The sequence below is a fragment of the Cryptomeria japonica genome, chromosome 2 (genome assembly GCF_030272615.1).
Source record: "Cryptomeria japonica chromosome 2, Sugi_1.0, whole genome shotgun sequence".
Taxonomy (NCBI): domain Eukaryota; kingdom Viridiplantae; phylum Streptophyta; class Pinopsida; order Cupressales; family Cupressaceae; genus Cryptomeria; species Cryptomeria japonica.
The window spans coordinates 272790638-272815113 of NC_081406.1; the positions used below are offsets into that span (position 1 = coordinate 272790638).

General features: G+C 33.8%; 2 protein-coding genes across 2 annotated transcripts; both read right to left on the minus strand.

Annotated features, from left to right (window-relative positions):
- Positions 1-936: 936 nt before the first annotated feature.
- On the minus strand, positions 937-3826 carry LOC131030508 (pectinesterase). The gene is made up of 2 exons (XM_057961359.1): positions 2716-3826; positions 937-1720 (listed from the first exon to the last, which is right to left on the minus strand). Exons 1-2 carry the CDS (start codon positions 3791-3793, stop codon positions 1026-1028), a joined length of 1773 nt encoding a protein of 590 aa, XP_057817342.1. The 5' UTR covers positions 3794-3826; the 3' UTR covers positions 937-1025.
- An 11432-nt stretch (positions 3827-15258) lies between these two features.
- Positions 15259-21557, minus strand: LOC131030517 (pectinesterase-like). The gene is made up of 3 exons (XM_057961368.1): positions 21377-21557; positions 17235-18347; positions 15259-15953 (listed from the first exon to the last, which is right to left on the minus strand). Exons 1-3 carry the CDS (start codon positions 21555-21557, stop codon positions 15259-15261), a joined length of 1989 nt encoding a protein of 662 aa, XP_057817351.1.
- Positions 21558-24476: the final 2919 nt, after the last annotated feature.

Sequence of the window (24476 nt, forward strand, 5' to 3'; positions counted from 1 at the left end):
TTGTTGTAAGGGTTATTAGTATTTAAGAACACCTTGAAAAGTTTGTTGAATTGTGAGGATCAATTTATCTTTAGTTAAATGCCTAGTTGAACTATCTTTATAGTTTTGAGCACAATATTTAGAGACACCAAGAAAGTATATGATATCATGAGTATATAATGTAGAATATATTCTTCTTTACGCCATTTGACCAAGATCTTTCTTCACCTTCCAACATAATTTGAAGTAAGCAAATTGATATCTTTAAATACAACCAAGCACATGTATGAACCTAAGCGTGAATTAGGCTAACTCACAGTCACTAATAGAAAAAAAAATTCAATTTTATAAATTAATAATTTAAATTTAGAAGTGTAAAAGTATCCTTATCAAATATGTACCCACAAATATAACCAAAACAATAAAAATAACTATAGAAATAATTAAAAACGAAAAAATATTATAGACATAATACATAAAAAAAATATGACATTTATATACTTATTATCGTATTTAATACAATCTAATAAAAAAATATCTAGAATACGGTATGGATATACATACTAGGTGTAGATAATAAACTAGCATAGTTATAGAGAGGAAAATTTATGTAAAATTGCAAATAGATATCATTATCTAGAATATTATTTTAGTTCTACATTATTCCATTTAAATTATATTATTTTCTATCACAGTTGACCTATTAGATAGAGCAAAATCCAAATTAAATAAAACATGAAACTTGATGGATAAAGATATTTCAAAATACATTTTCAATTTATATGCTTATCCTTGCTTTTTGTTTTTCTTTCATGTATTCTTGCTGATCTCCTATAAAAACTTGCCATTATAGACACTTATGAACATAATAATTAATAAAAATCACAATAAAACAAAAATTGACTTCAATTTTTTTTTTAAATAAATATATTTATTAATTAAATATAATTACACACTAAAAAATAGGAGAACGAAAGATCACTCCTCCCAACGTAAATGGAATCGCCTTATGACAAAATGCAGACGTCTACCGCGACGCTCACATGTCAAGCGGTTAAACCTTCATCAAAGGGAATTCCCGTCGCCTTCAACCACGAAGTACCTATAAATTTCCCAACTGTAAATTTTAGGGCTTCATGTTCATCGGTGATTACTTTATACCCGGGCCATGTTACACGGCCGTTGACCACAGCTCCGGCACCAAAATTCTGATATTCGGCATAATACAATGTGCTCAATGCGAAATCTCCGTCCCATTCTAGCCAACCTGCAGGATTGATGATATCATTCAGTTCAGAAAGCATGATAACTGTTCGCGAATACAATTTCCACGGCCTCCCAAGGTAAGTAGGAAAAGTGGCAATGGAGGCAATCAGATCGGCTTCTCCTGAGATTTTGCAGTTTTGGATGGAGATTCCAGTATTCTGGTTGGGATCTGTTCTCCCTTGAGCTGTGATAGTATTTTTTTGGCTTGCACTCGGCACTCGAGCAGAAATGGTGCAATTCTGAAACACAACAGCAGCATTTCCGAAGATGAAATCTACTGTACCCGAAATGTCGCAATTCTTGTAAAATTGGCGTTGAGAAAGTGTGTATAGAGTGTCTTGGTAGGCGCTGATGTTGCAACTCAGGAAGAGCGACTTGTCCGATGCAACTCGAAGAGCCACAGCTTGATGGTTAGATGGGCCTGCATTGTTTCTGAATTGGATGTCTTTAGCAATAAATTCCGCTCCATCCACAGCTGCATTTTAGTTACAGTTTAAATTCAGTCAGAGCCTTTCATAATAACTTTGAATCATCATTCTAGAAACATGGTCTAGTCTTAGATCCTTAAAAAAATTCAATAGAACTATCGAACATTCAAAGGAAATGATATACTGCAACGCTTTCTAAATATTCTTTTCTATATCAAACAATTCAGTTTTTCATTTTTCCGGGGGTATCAAATTAAAGAGCATATGTATGTTTTAAGATTTTCACAATTATTTGTTATCTTAAATTTGACGTTATCAGTTTGAATCACATTCAAGAGGAAAGAAATTTCTAAAGACCAAAAAGTAAATGAAAGCATTGAAGGAGAGGGAATGGAGTAAGTACAAAGAATGAGGATGAAATGAAGACAATAATGAAAGCAAATATATAAAAGAAAACAGGATATAAAAAATGAAACAATATCTGTATGCGTGACTACTAACTCCATAGTTAACTTAGATCGAAAGTAAAAAATGGAAAAAAGTAAAATAGAGATATCTAATAACTGTAAAATAAAACTGAGAGAATAGGAAAATACATGAATAAAAATAGTGGTATGGTAACTGAAAATATATATACAAACGAATTACAAATAAACGAACGAACTAAAAACTAAAAATTAGAATTATTAATTTAAGATTACATCATTAAAAGTGAGAGACATAAATGAAATTTACAATTTTATATACTCAATAAGAACTAAGGGATTTAAAATTAATAAGTATTACAAAATACACATATAACTGAATATATTAATAAATAATAAAACAATGAATAAAAGACAAGAGGGAACTAGATAAAAGAATAATAAATAAACCAAGTCCATAAAGGTTCAACCCTTATATTAAATAAAAATATTTATCTATTACGTAGAATGGACCTAAATTCATAATAGAAAAATTAAAATGCATATAAGATATGTCTAGAACTATATAAAAGAACATATATTACAATCATAATCCAGGAATAACAATTGAGTCTTACCAAATGTTGCAGTACTGTACGTAGGTGTGCCGCCCACAAAGCTCTTACTCCCAGTTACAATTGTTTTTTCCATTCCATCACCGACTAGCATCAACATTGTCTTCCTTTTGTTCACTTTCACATACTCTTGGTAAATTCCTTCCTTCACCATGATAATATATCTGACCTTGCTATTATCAGGGGCTGCGTCCACTGCCTCCTGAATCGTTTTGTAATTTCCAGACCCATCTTGCGCCACAATCACATTAGATGTTACCTCACTCTGTAGAAGCCTTCGATCCTTTGCAGAGACCCACGCTGGAAACCCATTTGTGACAGGATATAAATTATCTGTCAACAGACGTCTGGTAGTGAAAGAAATCTTAAATTTTCCTAGCAAATTTGCAATATTGCTTATAATAGCCAGACAATTGCTGGTCAACTCCGTCAGATTTTGCACCATGCTCTGCATCTGAGCTTTAGCTTGACTTGAACTGGTGTTGGCCAAGCCCTCAACACAGGTGTCCAGATTTGTGAGCGCAGCACTGAGCCAAGTCCTTGCATCACCTGACGGATCAGTCAATGAATTGAAGTTGAAATTCTTCAAGTCATCATTAGAACTATTTAACTGATCTATAGTTTTGTCTATCAACTCCTCACAGTCATTGAGAGCCTGTTGTTCGACTGGATCAGTGATCTGTTGTGTGAGATTAGAAACCAGAGGGAGGACCTTTTGTGCTTCTCTTAAGGCTACGACCATTGCAGCATCAACAAGATCCTTGAAACCTAGCTTGGAGGAGCCAGGGTACGATGAAAGGCTTGAAATGCACTTCTCTGGATAGAGCGTGACATTACAAACGGCTGTCATGAGCTTGCTGGATGTTTGCATTTGGTTGGGCCATTCACCGTTTCTTTTGCTTTTGAATCGAACCACTGCAACTGCAATAGAGGCAATTATAGCTACCAGAACCAAGGAACATATGAAGATTATGATGATTCTTCTTCTTGTCTTCCGTCTGGCATCTAAATTCATTTGATGCAAGGGATCCGCTTTGCCATACCCTTTGAATGAATGCATCTCCTCGCTCAATGCATGCATTTTGCTTCTTGACTTCTTCTTCCCTGGGCTATAACTCAGTGTCAAAAAAGTGTTCCCTGAAAGAAATGCAAGCTCACATCAATTTATATACCGAATGCCCTGATATTTTCAATGACTAATCGTCCATTACTCGGTATTACTGATTCAGTCAGATGATTACTATATTTTAAAATATTATTTTACCCAACGGCATGTTCTGAATTGCTCGTTGGGTTGAAGTTAGGGCTATTTTAATGGGAGCCGGTTAATAGAATAAGATGATTGAGTAGAGAAAACTGTTGACAAAAAGTGGCAGACGTCACTGGTACAAGTTATTGCCTTCCCCATGCAACGATGTTAGCCCTGTTCCACCGCGTTTCGACCTGTCCGCGTAGCGTAATGTATGTGCTACGCGCCCACTGCCTTCACTGCAAACACCACAAATCCCAACTTGTCTTTGAGGTATTAAACTATTATCATTCTGTTAAACGTTGGAATCCTTCAAAGTTGTCTACCTCAAAATTCGTGTTTTACATTTGAGAATTACTTACCTAAATTCCTTTCCATATGTTACCTTCCAAGCTTGTGTTGTAGCTGTTAGTCTTGAATGTATCCACAATGAATTTCTTGAAAATGGAAATAAATAATCACATTAAATTTGTACCACATGGAACTGTCTATGAAAAACTATATCCTAATTGAGGCATTAAACTGAAGAATTGCCCGTATGGCCAGCCTTAAACAGAACAAACTAAGCTTTGACTACTTAGGTGGCTGTGGACCCATTTCTTCCCCTGACAGCTCATTCCCATCCGTTTCCGTTCAGAAAACAATCGTCATTAACCTTTTGAATTTGAACACTGTTCCCGTAATGATCGCCGTTAACATTTTGAATTCTGAATTTGAACACTATTCCGGCGTGTTTCATTGCATAGAACAAAGCGAATGGCATTCGAAACTGTCGTCTACCTCGCAGCTGTCATGGAATACCTCGCAGCTGAGATATTTTCATGACCTTTCCTGCTTTATGCAGCGGACAGAAGACACGGGTGTCCTCACAACACAGTCAATGCAGCAAACAAGCTTCCATTCTGATCAGTTTTATTTGCCAACCTACACCCTACCTGTGCCAAAATGGTAGCTTTGAAACAGGGTATGTGCATCTTTTAAAGCAGAATGTAAGGACATCCATTAAAGCAGGACGTAAAGGCAATTATTATCAGATGCTACAATTGGAAATGCTCTGTTTGACATGTTTGCAAAATGTGGAAGTATAGACAAGGCACATGAACTGTTTGATCGGAAGCCTCAAAGAAACGTGGTCTCATGGAATGCCATGGTTGCAGGATATGCACAAAATGCGTTTGTTGAAAAGGATTTAGAAACTTACAACCAAATGTGATTGGCGGGTAAAAAATCAGACTCAGCGATCTTTGCCAGCCTGTGGGAAAATGAGAGCTTCGGAGCAGGGTATGGACATCCATCACTCACAGAGATGATGTAGCTGCAACTGCCATGGTAGACGTATGAAAAATGTGTAAGCTTAGACGAGGCACACGAACTGATTGACAGAATGCCTCAAAGAAACGTGGCCTCATTTGAACGCCCTTGATTGCATGGTATTAACAAAATAGAATTTGAGGTATCTTCACGGACTGCCAAAATATCCAAAGATGGTCTGTAAAAGCACACCAAATATTTGAAAACCTTAAAATCTTTACAATTTCATTGGATGGTCACCAAATGTTTATAAGTTTTATAATCTTGGAGAAACTATTAATTTTTCAAATCACAATATTATTAGGTTTTATGATTTCTATACCTACAGCCTTCTTTACATATAATCTTGTTTTAAATTATAATTCTCTTAATTTTTTGTCATGCTTTTTTCTTATTGAGCTTCCAAAATTATATCTTCTAATGCATTTCAAGAATGATTACTATGTGCTTATGAATATGAAAGATTTGATATGCTAATATCTCATGGGATTGTAGTATTCACATGCACATTTACAAAATTCTCATGTTTCCACATTTTCCTAGTACTAAATAACTTTGTGAGGTTATGCACACTATAGGAATTCCGAACATTTAAGAATCCTAATAATTTTGTCACTTGCTTACAGCCTTCCACATTTTACACTTCTATTACATCTGCATATTATAAACTTTTATAATTTTAAAATATTCATTGAGGCTAGTTATTGTCTACCTATTATCATGGCCCATAGTATCATAAGATCACTACATGAAAACTAACTCCTTTATAGCCCTTATATATGAATTCACTCAAACCATAAGAGATGAAGCATGAATTCAAAGGAGTGTCCCCTCCATTTAACATCATCTCTACATTCAAAGATATATCAAATATAGATGATCTTGGATATTTAAATATGGAAACACTTCTTGTAAAGTATATATTTAGATAATACGAAAAACCCATGCAAGATGCATTATTAATAGTGGGGTAGTCTAAGTTGTTGCTTTCCCTACATCTATCCAGTATCTTGAATTAGTTAAATTACTTGTGTAAAGAATTATGATCCCAATCTAAATTAAAATTATTGGCCTTGCTAATCAAGTGTTCCTAGATATCATGCAACAGTGGACTGGGGAGCATTTCAAATTTCTCATCATGCAAAGTATAATGCCCTAACTATTGTTGAAGGCACCTAGACTTAACTTGGATCCTAAGCTATGATTTAAGGTTTCCTAAGGTGCCAAGCAAGAGTAATTTCTAAACATAAATAAACAATTTTTAATCCATTTTAAATATACTAGTAGGGAATCAAAATGTTAGAAATTTTTAACCTTGGATGTTCAAATTTGTGACTATCATCCTTGAAAATAAAGAAATAAATGATTAGGAAAACCTAATCAATGACACCTTACATTAGAAATAGTTACAAGTTCAAGATGCCAAAATTTTTATATGACATCATATTCAATTTATCTTATAGCAAGGAAAGCTACTTATTTTGGACTAGTCAAAGTTGGAATGATTTCCCTAGGGAATTTTTTTTTTTATGAATCATATCCTTAATTGTGCAAGACAAAGACATTTTAAAAGAGGATAAAAATGTGATCTACTTATGTAGTGCCCCGCTCCCTTGAAAGGTTGGTGCACATAATGAAGTCAAATTGGGAGGGCCAAAGCCGTATTGGTGGCATGACCACTTATGTTCTTAAGGTTAGATTTTTCCTTATACATGTGCCTACCTCATTAGGCATTCAACTCTAAGGAGTCAAATTTACTTACAAATCCATTGCCAAGATATTGAATTTTCACTATCATTCAATTATCAAATCCTTGACTAGGCCTACACATACTTTAGAGTTTGTTGGCATGTGTAGTCCTTGCTTACTATTCATTTTTGAGAATGAAGGCCAAGTTTGATGTGCTAAAAAATTGTGGAACTCATGGCTATCCAATTGGCTCATCAAATAATTAGAACCATAGATCATATATATTGAATAGTCATTGAGTACCCACAAGCATTTCTTCTTAGGAATTGTCTTAACTCCAGCAAGCTATTAGATCTTTGATTTAATGACTTATAGGGTGTAAAGTACAATACCACCTCCTTATTCTTTTTTCCATTGATGATCCATCCAAACACAAAGTGGGCCCACTTGAAATGCCATGTCACAACTTAGGGATTTTGTTATTTCATGGAACATATAGAAACTTAACAATTTCTCAAAGGAATCAATGAAAATGCATGCCATTGTTTAAAGTGGCCCACTATATTATTGTACTTAAATGGTTGATCTAACATAGACAAAAGATAGCATAATTAATCCAAACAAAATAGCTATATGAAATGGCAAAAGTAATTGCGAGAACCCCTCTCCCATTTCTTGCTACTCAAGCATTTTTCTATTTACTTGAAGTGTTCCTCACCTTTTATTTTTTACTCATGCTCCACCTCCTCCTCCAATTTTTGATATCATATATATGTTGATTTATGGAAATAATTCAATTAAATGTTTGTGTTATCATCATAACAATCTTTGATGAATACCCTAGAAGCATATAGAAGTAGTGATCTACATTGCACCCTATGGATACAATTTTACAAAGCCAATGTCACAATCTATAATGCCAAATTCACAAAATAGAAAACAAAGGTAAAGAAGTTTCTAGAAACTAAAAATACAACCTTGTTCCTTCAATATTAGTTCAACCATGACACAATGCATATTATTATAGTGCAAGCCTATTTGTGAGATCACTTCAATTAGCATCATCAATAATCTCCATAAAAATATCTTCAATGTTTAAAATCATAGAAACAATTCACATCTCTCACAACAATTTCCCTTCAAGCAATTGTGGAGATTAATTTCATTTTAGTGTAGCAATCAAAACATACTGAAAAGTTCTTCACAACTCTAATAGTTGTTCTCATAGGGCATGTCTAACATACCAAAAGGAATTGCCAACATTTTCACTATCATGGCAAGGAAATAATTTGTTTCCCTCCTTTTCCACATCATTGAGAAAATGTCTTGAATCTAGAAAATACTCTACTACCTTCATCTCCCAAGCCAATCTCTCCAACTTTGCATAGATCTCGTGTCTGGATATGATTTGTCTCCTATACAAAATGCATGTAGTATTTCATGGCCTTCAATCCAACTACATAGATAGGGATCTCTTTAATTCTTTTATCTATCATTACGCTCCTTATCATTTGAACCTCAAACCATTGGCCCATTTTTGCATAGATGTTTGAGAGAGGTGCATCATTTTTAGTATCAAAATCAAGAAACAACATCATTGTAAATATTATTAAGGTTGTGGTCTCATGGAGGGGCTTCAAGAACTATTTTTATGTAGGAGGGGGTTCCATGAGGCTTTCTTGATAAATAGCTACTTAAGTTTGTAATTTTAAGTTGGTGCATTTGGGGTAGGGTTAGAAATTATCCCTACTAGCGTAAGATTTTTTTTGCCACTTGTCAATCATTTAGAGTTTTTAGATTTCCAACCATTAATTTTTTTATTATTTTATATCTATATATAGTCTGTTCAATTGAATACGAAAAATAACAAAATTTATAAGACCACCAACTTTTTTTAATTTTGAAACTAAAACATTTAACAAAATTCATCTAACCTTTACACTATGATAGATGTCCATTCCTTGTTCCAAAGCTCTCATTTGGTACAGGCTGGAAGGATGCTGGCAAAAGGTTGCAGAGTATGGCTTTACTTTTGCCAAATGAAGTATCTTTCGAAGCTCCCATTTTTGCAGAGGCTGGGAATACGTTGGCAAATGTAAGCTAATGGGGTTGGAAACCTGCTTGATGCATACGTTGGAAAAGCGCGACTGCTTCCTGAGGGCACCCATATCTTATGTCCGCTGGAATAACAGTATTCGATGAGAGGCTATTCCCTTTTTTATGTGATCAAACACTTTATGGCAGCAGCGTGTGAACAGTATGAGTGTGAATTTGAACATGAGTTTCCTTATGCGCGGGAACTGATTACTAACCAGTGACTCTAACGGCAACTGTTTAGGAGAACGGGTAATGGTGGGGAACGAAACAGGTTGAGCGGGCCCACATGCACCACACTAAGCAGTCAACGTTTAGTGTGTGAGATTTAAGCCAGGCCTACCCGTGTTTGGTGTATAGCTTCTAGGAATCTTTATTCCTTAACAAAATTATCGTAAAGGAAAACACTTTTACTAGTGGAGAGGAGTCAATACATGATTATCCTAATTTTATGCTTTTCAAAATTATATGTGGACATTTCAAAAAAAATTCAATTTTACACAGTAGTTTACTTGTTAAGTCTTCTACTCAAAAACAAAATTTCAGTTCCATATGGTCAAATATGATGCCACATCAGCATGCATTTTTTGTGAAGGTGTCCAAAATGGTTCCAAATTGTCATAAGACCCATAGGTGTGCACTAAGTCATGTTTACTTGGGCACTGATGTGGCATCACATCATTGACTTTTTAAAAAAAAATTAGAGGTACTTTTTTGGGGATAAGCATTTACATGACAATTTTAGGGCACCACTATTGGTCTAAAAGTATCTATGTACTATAACATGTACTAGTACCCCTATCACCTACTGGTCCCTCTCCCCTAATGTTACAAATTTTATGAATGAATAGTTGAATGTTAAATGTTAATTAAAAATTAATGGTAAAAATAGTGTATTTAAGTATAATAATAATTAAATTAAATTAAATTTGATTCTACATTCAAATTTGTTTGCTTATATAGAATTTGGATAATTTTCTCATTTTTTATTCTATGTAATAATTATTTCTAAGTTGACTTCATGATACTAGATATAGTTTACAAAAATGTAGCTCTATCTTATAGTGTAACAATCTAACTTGGTGTTGTACATACTTTTGTTTCTCAATCAATTTGCATGATACCTTGGGAGGCTACCATATTATTGGAGTCAAGTCCTTTGAAGTCAACACCCTAAAATGATCAATTTTACAACCTCGGCAAGTGCTTGAAAGCAACAAATGAGTGAAACTATTGTATGATGTGAACTATGAAGAGACTATATTTTATTTAATGTTCAAATTCAACTGATTTTGTAATGAATGCTCCTTTTAAGATATAGGAATTGAAATGACTATCAAATATGAACTAATCTTAAATGAACAACTTTAAATACAAGTGAATCGAGTGGCAGAATTTTATGCCAATGAAGGGGTTTGTGCCAATGAATGCATAACGTGGCAGATGAGAGACTAACTCAAGGAGGTCATTGCCTTGATGAGGTATGACCGATCACATGTGCAAGGTGTCCATATCCCTATGGAATAATTATTATGGTGTTAGGAATGGATTTTATTTTCTTTATTATGTGGAGTGTGAAAGAAGCCAAGAGATTTCCTGCAAATATCATTCATTATCTTTCCCATGCTTTCTCAGTTTTTTGGGAGCTCTTCTTGGTAATATTTTTTCCTTGTTTTTTCTACTTCTCGTTTGTCATAATTGATTTGTGAAGATGGGAGGCGACAGAAGGAGAGTGGACCCCATAGATTGTGGAGAGCTAGGAAACAATGCTACTATATGGAGAATCTTGCTAAAGGGAGGGTTGTGAGATTTTGCCAAGATCTAGAGGCAATGGAAAGCACAAATAGAGAGACAAAATATACAACAAGAATAAACTGTATTCTCATCAATAGATAAATGATCAATAGATCAATCGTTGTTGTTGTTCCATACAATGTAGGAGAAATAGTAAAATATTCCACATGAGGTGGATCACCCACCGAAGGTGGAATTATCACTCCACAATAAGTGGATATGATAAAGCAACAACAAGATCACACCATAAAATGTGGAAATTCTCCTACATACACACTCCCAATGTATGCACATCTCCTTAAGTGTCTCATATGCAAAATACAATGTGGTGCATGTACCTAAGTAAACTTAAGTAAAGTGTAATTATATCCAACATGAATAATTAATTACACCAACACCCCCCCTTAAGTGCAACTTAGGGGAATGCACTTAAGTCTAGAATGCAACTGACCAATGCAAGATGGGTCCCGACTACAAGGCCATGTTAGGTACAAATGTACAAATTCAAATGCAATCTCCCATAAAGCGGGGAAAGAGAGAAAAACCACATGGGAAAAAACTCCCCCCTAAAAGGGAGATGATGAAAGCACACAATGCTCTCAATGATGAATAAGAGAGAAGAAGAGACCATGAAGCTTCCCCTCAATGTAAAATCTCTAAAATCTCCTGCAAGGATGGTCCAAGATGTTGACCAAAAATACCTCCCCATAAGGAAGAAAGAGAGCCAATGCTACACCAATAATGTCAAAGTGTGACAAAACCAAGTACCAGGTCGATGACAATGAATCACTCACTGCAACAAAACTGAAGATCAGGCATGGAGACAACCTGCTTTGAGCATCATCTAGATACTCATAAATAGCAGAAATATCGGTACAATCAAAGTCTCATGGGAGCCATGCACAAATGTGTAGAATCTAAGTCTCAACTAGAGCCATGCACCAAGTCTCACAAGATATTCCTAATCTACGTGTACAAGAGGATTACATCAAATAGTCATCAATGACAAGATACAAAGAGGTGTGGCACTTTATTATAGTGTGAGTACAAAATTGCTCATGCAAGAGCATACAAATATTGAAACATGAAGATGATGCCACCAAAGAAGCCCTATAGAATACTGTAGATGAAGATGCCTCCGATTGGGATGTCGCCAAGAAAAATATAGGAGCAATAGGCCCCCCCCGGCTGCCGGTTGGAAGTGTTGCATACAGGTATGAAGGTGTGCAAGAAAAAAATAGTATTCCCATTTTTGCTTATTAAATGACAAATTTTGTTTTTAAAAACTTAATTAAAAGTTTAATAAAAACAATTTATTAAAATGCCCCCCAAAAAAACTTTATTAAAAAATAATAAAGAAAAAATTAAAAAAGGCATATGTCATTTAAAAAAAAAAAAATTGATATTAAAAAAATTTAATAAAAATTTATTAAAGAAAAAACTTCGAAAAAGTTTTTTTTATTTAAAAGAGAAATATTTAAAATTTTTATTTAAATTAAAAAAATTACCTAAAAAATTATAATTTTAAAAACTTCTAAATTAAAAAAAAAAAAAAATGACTTACGCTTTGATACCATGTGAGATTTTGCCAAGATCTAGAGGCAGTGGAAAGCACAAATAGAGAGACAAAATATAGGACAAGAATAAACTTTATTCTCATCAATAGATCAATCGTTGTTGTTGTTCCATACAATGTAGGAGAAATAGTAAAATATTCCACATGAGGTGGATCACCCACCAAAGGTGGAATTATCACTCCACAATAAGTGGATATGATAAAGTAACAACAAGATCACACCATAAAAGGTGGAAATTCTCCTACATACACAGTCCCAATGTATGCACATCTCCCGAAGTGTCTCATATGCAAACTACAATGTGGTGCATGTACATAAGTAAACTTAAGTAAAGTGCAATTATATCCAACATGAATAATTAATTACACCAACAAGGGTTAACGTTGTATATTTAAAAACTCCATGGTTGGGACCCCAAGCTTATGAAGATGTTTGCAAAGGGATGGAAAGAAGGAAAATTTTCCCCCTTTGGCAATAAATTCACCATTCATGAGAACTTGGTTTTAGAGGTCACTAGCCTTTCCACAAATGGCCTTAAGTTTTTCACGGATAGGAAATCCTCAGATATGGTGGCAAAAAAATTTCCAAAAGAAGACAAGGAGAGAGAGAAATTGGTTAAAGTGTCCAAAAGTAGCTATGAAACGTCTCAAATCAATATGTTTGGCATGAAGTCCTGAAAGTTATCATGCAACAAATTACTCTAGATGGGCACTTCACAAGGGCTTTTGGTCATCACTTCGTGCTCCTAAATCACCTCAGGCACAAGGTTAGAGTCGATTTCCCTTTTTTTTTGTTGTCTTCCTTGAATGCCACTATTAGGGAACCTAGAAAGAACCCTAAGAAGAACCTTGTCCTTCATGAGGGTTTACTTTTGTTAATCTATGAGTATTTTAAATCTCTGACTTCAATGACTTGCTCATCCAATCTTTCTCCTATTTCGGTTTAAGATGATGATGAAGTGGGAACTAGTTACTTGGAAGAGGAGGAGTGGAACACAGAGATCGATGATTCAAAGTTTGAACCACATAAGAAGAAATGATATCCTAGGGCTAAAAGGAAATCCCTTGTTTCTGAGAAAGGGAAATCTAAGGTAAAGAAGAAGTCTCCATTCCCTGCTATGGATATAGGGAAATCTAAAGTGAAAACGAATTCCCCCTACCTCTAAGAAAGTGGTGACTTTGGAGTCCCCTGCTGGTAGTGATTCTTATACCTCCTACCCTACCATAGACAAAGAAGGGAGACCCTTTTTCTCTTTGGACAGTAATGAGGATTCTCACTATATTGAATTTTTTTCAGGAATACCTTGATGATATTATAGCCATAGCACGCAATGGTGCCATTTATTTCTCTAGGCTTATAGAATGAGTCCTTTATGAAATAAAGGAAATCAAAATTAAGAAAAGGGCAATTATTAGTAAATAGGAGAAGGGTATTTTGATTGTTGGAAATGAAATGGATAAAAGCAATAATCAGGATAATAGAGGAAATGAGTTATGGAACGAAGTTGAGAAGAAGACCCTAGGTGATGGTTTGCACAAAACAATGGACTACTGAAAATTACTTACCTTGATTTTGATGTCCAAGTTGTTGTAAGGGTTACTAGTTTTTATGAAAACCTTTAAAATTTTGTTGAATTGCGAGGATAAAGTTCTCATTAGTTAAATGTTTAGTTGAACTAGTTTTACGGTTTTGAGCACATGCAATAAGAAATCGTATGATGTCATGAGTAGACAATGTAGAATAGACACTTCTATACAGTATTTGACCTAGATTCTTGTTTTACCTTCCAAAAAAATTTGAAATAAGAAAATTGACATATTTAAATGCAACAAAACACACATATGAATATAAGCATGAATTAGTCTGGGTGACAATCACTAATAGAATAGAATTTGTAAATTTTATTTTGAATTTCAAATTGAATAAATTTATGATTTAAATTTACAAGTATAAAATTATCATTATCAAATATGTACCATCAAATATAACCAAAACAATAAAAAATAGCTATAGAAAACCAAAAAATAAATTATAAACATAATCCATATAAAATTATGACACTTATATACTTATTATCAAATTTAATACTATCTAATAAAATAATCCCCATAATATACTATGGATATACATACAAGGAGTGGATAATAAACTAACATGCTTATATTTAGGAAAATTTATGTATGATAGATATTAGTTTTTCATTATTCCATTTAAATTATATTAGTCATTAGCACAATTGACCTGTTAGATAGAGTGAAATCCAAACCAAATAAAGAAAGAAAGTTGGTGCATAAGGATCATTGAAACTACATTTTCAATTTTTATGCTTATCCTTGCTTTTTATTTTTCTTTCATGAATTCTCACTAATATTCTATAGAAACTGCAACTATTGTGGACACTTATGAACATAATAATTAATACAGATCACAATAAAATAATAATTGACTAAACTTTTATTTTTTTTGATGAATAAATATCTATTAAATAAATATAATTAGACATTTTAAGGAAGAGGACATGAGATCACTCCTACCAACGTAAATGAAATCGCCAATGACAAAATGCAGATGTCTACCACGAGGAATGGCTTAAGCCACACACACTAAGCATACACTTCTAGACTTAAAAGTATTAAACATTGAGAGTTGACTGGTGTTTTCTAGGTTTAATATGTTGTTCAAGGTATGTGGTTACACTAAAAATACACTTCTAGACTTTAAAGTGTTAAACACTCAAAATTGACTAATATTCTTTAGACTTAATATATTGCTTAATATATAAGATTTAAGACTGACCCTACCGCAACGCTCGCATGTCAAGCCTTGCTTACATCATGCGGTTAAACCTTCGGCAAAGGGAATCCCCGTCGCCTTCAACCACGAAGTACCTATAAATTCCCCAACTGTAAATTTCTTTGCTTCATTTTCATCGGTGATTACTTTATACCCAGGCCACGTTACACGGCCGTTGACTACAGCTCCAGCACCAGAATTCTGATATTCAGCATAATACAAAGTGCTCAATGCAAAATCTGCGTCCCATTCTAGCCAGCCTGCAGGATTGATGATATCACCCAGTTCAGAAAGCATGATAACTGTCCGCGAATACAATTTCAACGGCCTCCCAAGGTAAGTAGGAAAAGTGGCAATGGAGGCAATCAGATCGGCCTCTCCTGAGATTTTGCAGTTCTGGATGGAGATTCCAGTATTCTGGTTGGGATCTGTTCTCCCTTGAGCTGTGATAGTATTTTTTTGGCTTCCAATCGGCACTCTAGCAGAAACGGTGCAACTCTGAAACACAACAGCAGCATTTCCAAAGATGAAATCTACTGTACCCGAAATGTAGCAATTCTTGTAAAATTGGCGTTGAGAATGTGTGTAGAGAGTGTCTTGGTAGGCGCTGATGTTGCAACTCAGGAAAAGCGACTTGTCCGATGTAACTCGAAGAGCCACAGCTTGATGGTTAGATGGGCCTGCACTGTTTCTGAATTGTATGTCTTTAGCAATAAATCCTGCTCCATCCACAGCTGCATTTCAGTTAAAGTTTAAATTCAGTCAGAGGTTTTCATAATACCCTAGAAACATCATTCTATAAACAAGATCTAGTCTCAGATTCTTGAAAAATTTCAATGGAACTATGGAACATTCAAAGAAAATGATATTACTGCAACGCTTTTTAAATATTCTTTTCTATATCAAAGAATACAGATTTTCGTTTCTCCAGGCTATCAAATTAAAGAGCATATGTATTTCTTAGCTTATCAAATGTTTAATATTATAAGTTTTTTATAATTATTTGTTATCTCTGGCTGTGAGTGTATATGAGATTTTTAATATCTACGTTTTGAATCATATTTTGTGATTCATCATTAGAAAAAGGGAGTTTAATATTATAAGATTTTTATAATTATTTGTTATTTCTGGATGTGAGTGTATATGAGATTTTTAATATCTACATTTTGAATCATATTTTGTGATCAATGATTAGAAAAAGAGAGTTCTAAGAAGATCTAAGATAATTGCAGCTCTGAGACTGAATGAAAAAGGAACTGAAAGGATGAGAGGAGAGAGGAGTAAACATTAAGAATCAGACATCAAATGAAGAGAATAAAAATACCAAAATTTTAAACAAACAAGTTGGTAAAAATGAAATAATATTTGTACACCTACTAACTCAGTGAGTTAAGCAAAAAAAACAAAGAAGGACAAAAATAAAAAATAATTAAATAAAACCTTTGAGATATCTAAGAACTGTAAAATAAAACAATTGTGATACATAAATATAAAATATAAATAAACATGAATGAATGAAGAATTAAAATTATAAATATAAGATTGAATCATAAAAAAAGAGGGTCATAAATAGAAATTACAATTTTATATACTCAATAGTAATCAATAAGAAAGACTTAAAATTTAATAAATATTGTGAAATAAACTTATAACTAAATATAATAATAAATAATAAAATGATGAATAAAAGACAGTAACAAAGAAACAAGAGAGATTTAAAATTTAAGAAATATTGCAAAGTAAACATATAACTAAATACATTAATAAATAAATAATTAAACAATGAATAAAAGACCGATATGAAAACAACTACAACAGTGACAGAGGAAACCAACAGATTAAAATAATAAATAAACCAAGGTTGAAAACTTATATTAAATAAAAAATTCTATCTATCCATTATGTAAAATGGACCTAAATGCTTAGTATAAAAACTAAAATGTATAAAAGACACGTCTAAAACTATATATATATATATAACAATGAAAATCCAGAAAATAACAATTGAATATTACCAAATGTTGCAGTACTATACGTAGGTGTGCCGCCCACAAAGCTCTTACTCCCAGTAACAATTGTTTTATCCATTCCATCACCGACTAGCATCAACATTGTCTTCCTTTTGTTCACTTTCACATACTCTTGGTAAATTCCTTCTTTCACCTTGATAATATATCTTACCTTGCTATTATCAGGGGCTGCGTCCACTGCCTCCTGAATCGTTTTGTAATTTCCAGACCCATCTTGAGCCACAATCACATTAGATGTTACGTTACTCTGTAAAAGCCTTCGCTCCTTTGCAGACACCCACGCTGGAAACCCGTCTGCGACAAGGCAAAAATTATCTGTCAACAGACGTCGGGTAGGGAAAGATATCTTTACCTTTCCTAGCAAATTTGCAATATTACTAATAATAGCCAGAGAATTGCTGGTCAACTCTGTCAGATTTTGCAACATGCTCTGCATCTGAGCTTTAGCTTGACTTGAACTGTTGTTGACCAAGCCGTCAACACAGGTGTCCAGATTTGTGAGCGCAGCACTGAGCCAAGTGGGTGCATCACCTGACGGTTCAATCAATGAATTGAAATTGAAATTCTTCAAGACATCATTAGAACTACTTAACTGATCTATAGTTTGGTTTATTAATTCCTCACAGTCATTGAGCGCTTGTTGTTGGACTGGATCAGTGATTTCTTGTGGGAGATTAGAGACCAGAGGGAGGACGTTTTGTGCTTCCCTTAACGCTACCACCACTGTAACATCAACGAGATCCTTGAGACCTAGCTTAGAGGAGCCAGGGTACGATGATAGGCTTGAAATGCACTTCTCTTGATGGAGCGTGACATTACAAACGGCTGTCATGAGCTTGCTGGATGTTTGCGTTTGGTCGGGCACTTCACCATTGCTTTTGCTTTTATATCGAACCACTGCAACTGCAAGAGATGCAATTATAGCTACCAAAACCAAGGAACAAATGGAGATTATAATGATTCTTCTTCTTGTCTTCCTTCTGGCTTCTAAACTCATTTGATGGAGGGGATCCACTTCGCCGTAGTCTATGAATGAATCCATCTCGCTTCTTGACTTCTTCTTCTCCAGGCTATAACTCAGTGTTAAAGAAGAGCTCCCTGTGTAACACGAAAGAAAATCCAAGCTCACATCGATTATATGCCGAGCGCCCTGACATTTTCAATGGCTAATCGTTGATTACTGGGTATTACTGATTCAGTCAGATGATTACTGTATTTTAAAATATTATTTTACCCGACACCGCGTTCTGACTTGCCCTTTGAGTTGAAGTTAGGGCTATCTTAATGAGAGGAGGTGAGAGGAGGTCAAAGGGTATAGATTAATAGAATAAGATGATTCAGCAGCGAAAACGGTTCACAAAATGAGGCAGACGTCACTGATACAAGTTAATGCCTTCCCCATGCAACGATTTTAGCCGTGTTCCACCGCTTTTCGACCTGCCTGCATTACGTAATGTATGTGCTACACGCCCACTACCTTCAGTGCAAACACCACAAATCACACCTTGTCGTTGAGGCATTAAAATAGTATCATTCTGTTAAACGTTGGAATCCTTCAAAGTTGTCTATCTCAAAATTCGTGTTTCACATTTGAGAATTACTTATCTAAATTCCTTTCCATAGCCGGTTACGTTTTAACCTTGTGATTGTAGCTGTTATAGTCTTGAATGTATCCACAACGAATTTCTTGAAAATGGTATCCCATTAAATTTGTACCATATGGAACTGTCTAAGAAAAACTATATCTTAATTGAGGCATTAAATGGTAGGAGAAGGGCTTCAAGGCACTTGCTTACACTGAAGAATTGCCCGTGTTTGGTGTAGAGCAATTTTCTTGGCTTGCGAATCCTTTGTTTCACAATATTCTTTAACAAACTTATCGTAAAGGAAAACACTTTTTCTAATGTTGGAAATTAGTTTTTGGAATTGATAGTTGAACCGTAAATGTTAATTAAAAATTTAATTGTTAAAATAATATATTTAATTATAAAAATAATTCAATTAAATTTGATTTTATATAAAATTTATTTGTTTTAAAATTAAAAAAAGTAGAGAATTTGGATATAATTTTTTATTTTTTATTCTACATAATAATTATTTCTAAGTTGGTTTCATGACACTAGATCAAGTTTACAACGTGTGGTTCTATTTTATATTGTAAGGATCTAACTTGCTATTGTACATATTTTTGTTTCTTGGTTTGTAAAATACCTTGGGAGGCTACCACATTACTTGGGTCAAGTCTTTTGAGGTCAACCCCCTAAAATGATCAAGTTTACAACCTTGGCAAGTGTTGGAAATCAACAAATAAGTGTGAAACTATTGTATGATGTGGATTATTGTTGGTGTAATTAATTATTCATCTTGGATATTATTACACCTTACTTAAGTTTACTTAGGTACATGCATACCATAGTAGTTTGGGTATGAGACACTTGGGTGTTTGTGCCACATTGAGATAGTGTGTGTAGGAGAATTTCCATCTTTTATGGTGTGATATTGTTACTACACTATCATATCCACTTATTGTGGAGTGATAATTCCACCTTCAGTGGGTGATCCACCTCATGTGGAATATTTTATTGTTTCTCCTACCTACCACACCTATTTCCTACCTACCCTTGTTTCTTATTGATCCACATGTCATGTTTATGTGCTCACATATCCATATAGCATTTCCTATATAAGCAGGTTCATATTCATTTTATGTAATGCTTGATGATCCCGTTGATTAGTATTTTGCATCATTGATAGGAATATAATTTTTTCTTTTCACGTTTTGTTCTCTGTTATTTGTGCTTTCCATTGCCTCTAGATCTTGGCAAATTCTTACAATTATGAAGCAGATACATTTCATTTAGTGTTCCAACTCAAGTGTTTCTATATTTATGACATGAGAATTTAAATGGTTATTGAATATGAACTAATTCTTAAATGAACATCCTTAAATACAAGGACATTACAATTCATCAACAAATTTTATTGTTGGATCCACATTACATGAAATCATGCATGACAAAAAAATAATTCATGGAAAAAATGTCATAATTTTGAGGAATAAGTATATAGAAATTAGAACTAATAAATAAGATGGATATATGAGAATAAGTAAAAATAGAATATGCTTAAGAGGGATGTGTAGTAATGTTTGTAGTAATGGGTGTAGGTTGAGTAAATGATGGTAAAAATGATTGGGGAAGTAGCTAAACTTAGGGCCATATGTTTTGATTAGTAAATGCAGGATAGTCCTGTACCTTACATATTCACATGGCAACATCAAGAGAACATGAGGGATGCACAACCAGAAAAACAACCCCCCCACCAAAGCATAGCAAAAACCTACCAAGGCAAAAAGAGAACTGACAACTAAACTAAAAGACCACCAAATATCGAAAAAACCAAGAAGACTATAAAACTAAACAAATACCTAACACAAACACATTGTGATGGTCTACTACATGGAGGTACCTCTTTCCTACCAATCTTGGCACAAACTAAGCACTTTATCAGAAAAAGACACTTTTTTACTCGAACCATTCCTAGAGCTAGAGGAGATGAGCATGGAGTTAGGAGTGGTTTTAACCATTGAAGCAATGGGGCTAGATCCTGTGGCTAGGGACTTCATGTGTATTCTTTTCTTTGTCATTCGCCTTTCCATTTAGTCATGGATGGCCTTTAGGGAGGCATTGTGCTTGCTAGCCATATTTCTGCAAGCAACATTGACCTCATCAATTTGCATTTTGAGGGCCTCATGGATTTTCTTAACCTCTTCCAACTCAAGCTTGCTAACTGCCATCTTGATCTTGGAATCAAAATCATCAATCTTTCTACCAATCATTTTCCACTACCCAATCATGCTAACAAGATCACTGGTAGTTTTTCAAACCCTGTCCTCATCCAAATCATCCACCCAAGTGTTGGCCTAGCCTTAGCATCAACCACTTTCTCCAGCTAATTGATCTTCATAATGGTGAGATTCATGTGAACAAAGAGAAACTTAATAAACTCTTCATGTCTTTGAACATCATCATGTAGGTCCTTCACAATTTTAGCCAGTGTCGAGGTGGTGCTTTGAGGGTTGGGAGTATCACAGAAGGGAGGGTTTGAGGGGGGAGGGCTAGAGTTACAATCTATTTTAGCAAGGGACAAATCTAATCCCAAAGCATCTAAGGAATCTGAATCCTTCGAGGAAAGAGACTCAAAACCAAAATCATTTTCTATCTCATTAACCACATTGTGTTGTAATTCAACTTTAGTACCCACATCCTGATCTTTTTTGGTGCCAGCAATGGCCTTAAATTTGGCCATTCTAGTACGGTTTTTCTTAATGGGCATTTTAGAACCTAAATGAGGCATGATATATTCTCCACAATTGGAGGCAATAACAATAAGGTCAACAAATAGATTGGGGTCATAGGCAGGGCCATATGTTGATATGTAGTTGTATTAAGAAATTGTTTCCAAATGGATCCAAAATTAAATGGCAACTAGCATGGGTATGCTAGTTTTATGTTTACACTCATATAATAGGTATAGATGTTGGAAGAATTGAGTTAAGAAATAACATCCTAAATTAATGATACAAATTCGAGAACAAGTGGATAGAACTTTTCCCAAAAACTATTTTTGGTACGAAGGATAATATGCACTTCTATAACATAATGAAACCTAATAGCTCTAAGAGGGATACATTAACCTTAAATTTTCATCAAATAAAAATAATGAGAATAATAGGGCACAATTAAAGCCAACCCTTTTCAAAAATTAGAAATATTCTATATTTTCATTCATTAGTAATAAAGTAGAAAAGATACTAAATGCTTGCACTAGACTATATGCAATAAAGTTTAATGCACCACCTTGAAACATAGTTGATTTAATTAGTGAATTTAATTTCTCCAAACTATTTTGACATTATTTAGGTCATTTTCTTTCCCTTTTCCCTTTTATGTTCAATAAGATTTATTATAAAAAAGAAAATAGTCCTCATAGCAATTTTTTTAAGGAAATAAACATTTTGAGAGTTGTTAGAACTATAGAAGAAACTCTCAATTTTTCACCTACATTATCAAATGTGTCGATTTATTATTTCAAGTTCAAAATTATAATTTTTTTTGTCATCATGTGTGTCTTTAAAACTACACAAATTACAAGGGAACATTTTCAAGTAAATATCTCTCTAAAACATGTTTTTGACCCACTTGTGTTCTTTTCTTCATCTCACATCCTTCAGGTTTCCTTGAAATCAACAACTAAATAATAATATTCTAGAATAATTCCAACCAAAAATATATTATTTGGGCTCTCTCTAAGAATGCATCGAGACAATCTTTAAATTGATGATTACTAATCATTATTGCCCATTGGTTGCTTGAAATTTAGCTAGTAGTTCAAAATTATCAATTTAATATAGTGAGGCATATCTCATTGACATTCAATTACTAATTAGTGAACTTATTATTAACTATTCATTATATGAAAAAGGTATTAATCATTAGTCATCAAATGAGATCTTTAGATCAATTGTTTGTTCCTTGAGGTATTTTTTCGATTGTTTAGGGGAACAGTGTTTGAAACATGTAGAGATTAATTAATTCATGTATTAGAGACACATTTGGAACAAATGTGTTAGTTTTTTTCATGTGTGGGAAAGAATTTTTCAATATTATTTTTTCTCATTCAATGCCTTGCTCCACTGCCCCTCTTTCACTTCATGATAAAAGTACCTTTTGAGGAAATTTTTTGGCATAATCTCTATTTTGTTGAAAGTGGTTCCCTATGGATTAAAATGAGGAAATCTATGACTTGGAATGTTAATTGATGTAATTTAATGAAGGGAGTAACCCTCCTTAAACTTTGTTAGGGGGTGGTCTTTTTTTATCTCGTGTGTTTGCTTTCGTTGGTCTTCAAAGCATCTTGTTGTGAATGCATAGCCCTAGTTAAAGGATTGTTTGAATTTTATACTATGCCTCTATTGTGTGGGGATTTCTATGGTACTCTCCTCCCCTATTTTCTATTTAAATCCATTATATCTAAGCATTCTAGATGTTGGATCATTCTAGGTATTCACAAATAGATGGGAAACATGGCTTTTGCATATATGGGTCTGACTTGGACTTGGTGTCTGATGATGTCTCTTGTTTTGATTAAAAAATTTCTTTGGGAATTGTGTGGCATGATAGCTTGTAAGTATCTAAACTTATGTGTTGTATATGGACATATCTTCTTTATGGTTTTGAGCATCTTTTTCTTAGCCACATGGGGTTCGCCTCCTTGTACAAAAAAAAAAAAGAAAACTTACTTTTGAGCCATACTCATTTTTATTAATAAATAATATATTTATGAAGAAATTTAGTAATTTCTTTAGAGTTTTTTATTACTCGTTACCTAATGTGCATTTTTTTATAGTTACTTAAAAGTGTCGGTCATACCCTCACCAAGTTATCCACATCATACACTTTAATCGTTTTGATTTTTTTAAACCATCGTGGAGAAGCATGAGCATCAGTGTATAAATGCGCTGAAACCGTTTCTTTACAAATCATCATGAATAGACTTCTGACTATGTCTTGCCTTGATCAAGAATATTTCATTCAAGGGTGTAATCATGGATGGTTATATGGCTGTTTTTTTAATACAACACATATCTCCTTTAATGCCTATTCTAGAGGGGAAAGAATCCCTAAATATTTTTAAAAAGGAAACTAAATAAAAAAAGATGAAAACATTTTAGATACTTTAAAAGAGAAATAATGAAATACTACCTTTAATATAATAGAAAATATGAAAAATATTCAAGACCTAGGATTTTCTCACTCCTATCTATGTCATTATGTGAGTGAAGAGTAATAATACTATTAACTATGTCTTTTTGGAGAATTCCTTATGTTGTAGACAACTAATTGAACATCCTTATATATGGTCATATGTATTTCTATACTAGATTTTATCGGAGATTGAAGTAATTTGTGACTTGCAGAGGTTGACCTTTTATTGATCACAAGCAACCAAAATCTTGAGGGTGCACTTCGGATTTGCTTCAAAATTCACTAATCAATTGAGTGAGAGAAAATTAACATGTCCTAGAATGGATCAATGAGACAATGAGAATCATATAACTAAAATTTGGGTCATTACTATATTAGGGAAGTTTGTCTTATTCTCAACAAGTAGAATTGTTCTTGTTCCACTGATTTAAAGAATTATAAATATTGCATGAACCATGAA

What these genes read in the sequence shown, in the direction of transcription:
- LOC131030517 (XM_057961368.1), bottom strand. Translation starts at nt 21,557, where the DNA reads ATGGCCAAATTTAAGGCCATTGCTGGCACCAAAAAAGATCAGGATGTG. An exon ending in GTCCCTTGCTAAAATAGATT is followed by an intron (nt 18,348 to 21,376) that starts GTAACTCTAGCC and finishes CGTGTTACACAG; the next exon opens with GGAGCTCTTCTTTAACACTG. An exon ending in GTATAGTACTGCAACATTTG is followed by an intron (nt 15,954 to 17,234) that starts GTAATATTCAAT and finishes ACTGAAATGCAG; the next exon opens with CTGTGGATGGAGCAGGATTT.
- LOC131030508 (XM_057961359.1), bottom strand. Translation starts at nt 3,793, where the DNA reads ATGCATGCATTGAGCGAGGAGATGCATTCATTCAAAGGGTATGGCAAA. An exon ending in GTACAGTACTGCAACATTTG is followed by an intron (nt 1,721 to 2,715) that starts GTAAGACTCAAT and finishes ACTAAAATGCAG; the next exon opens with CTGTGGATGGAGCGGAATTT.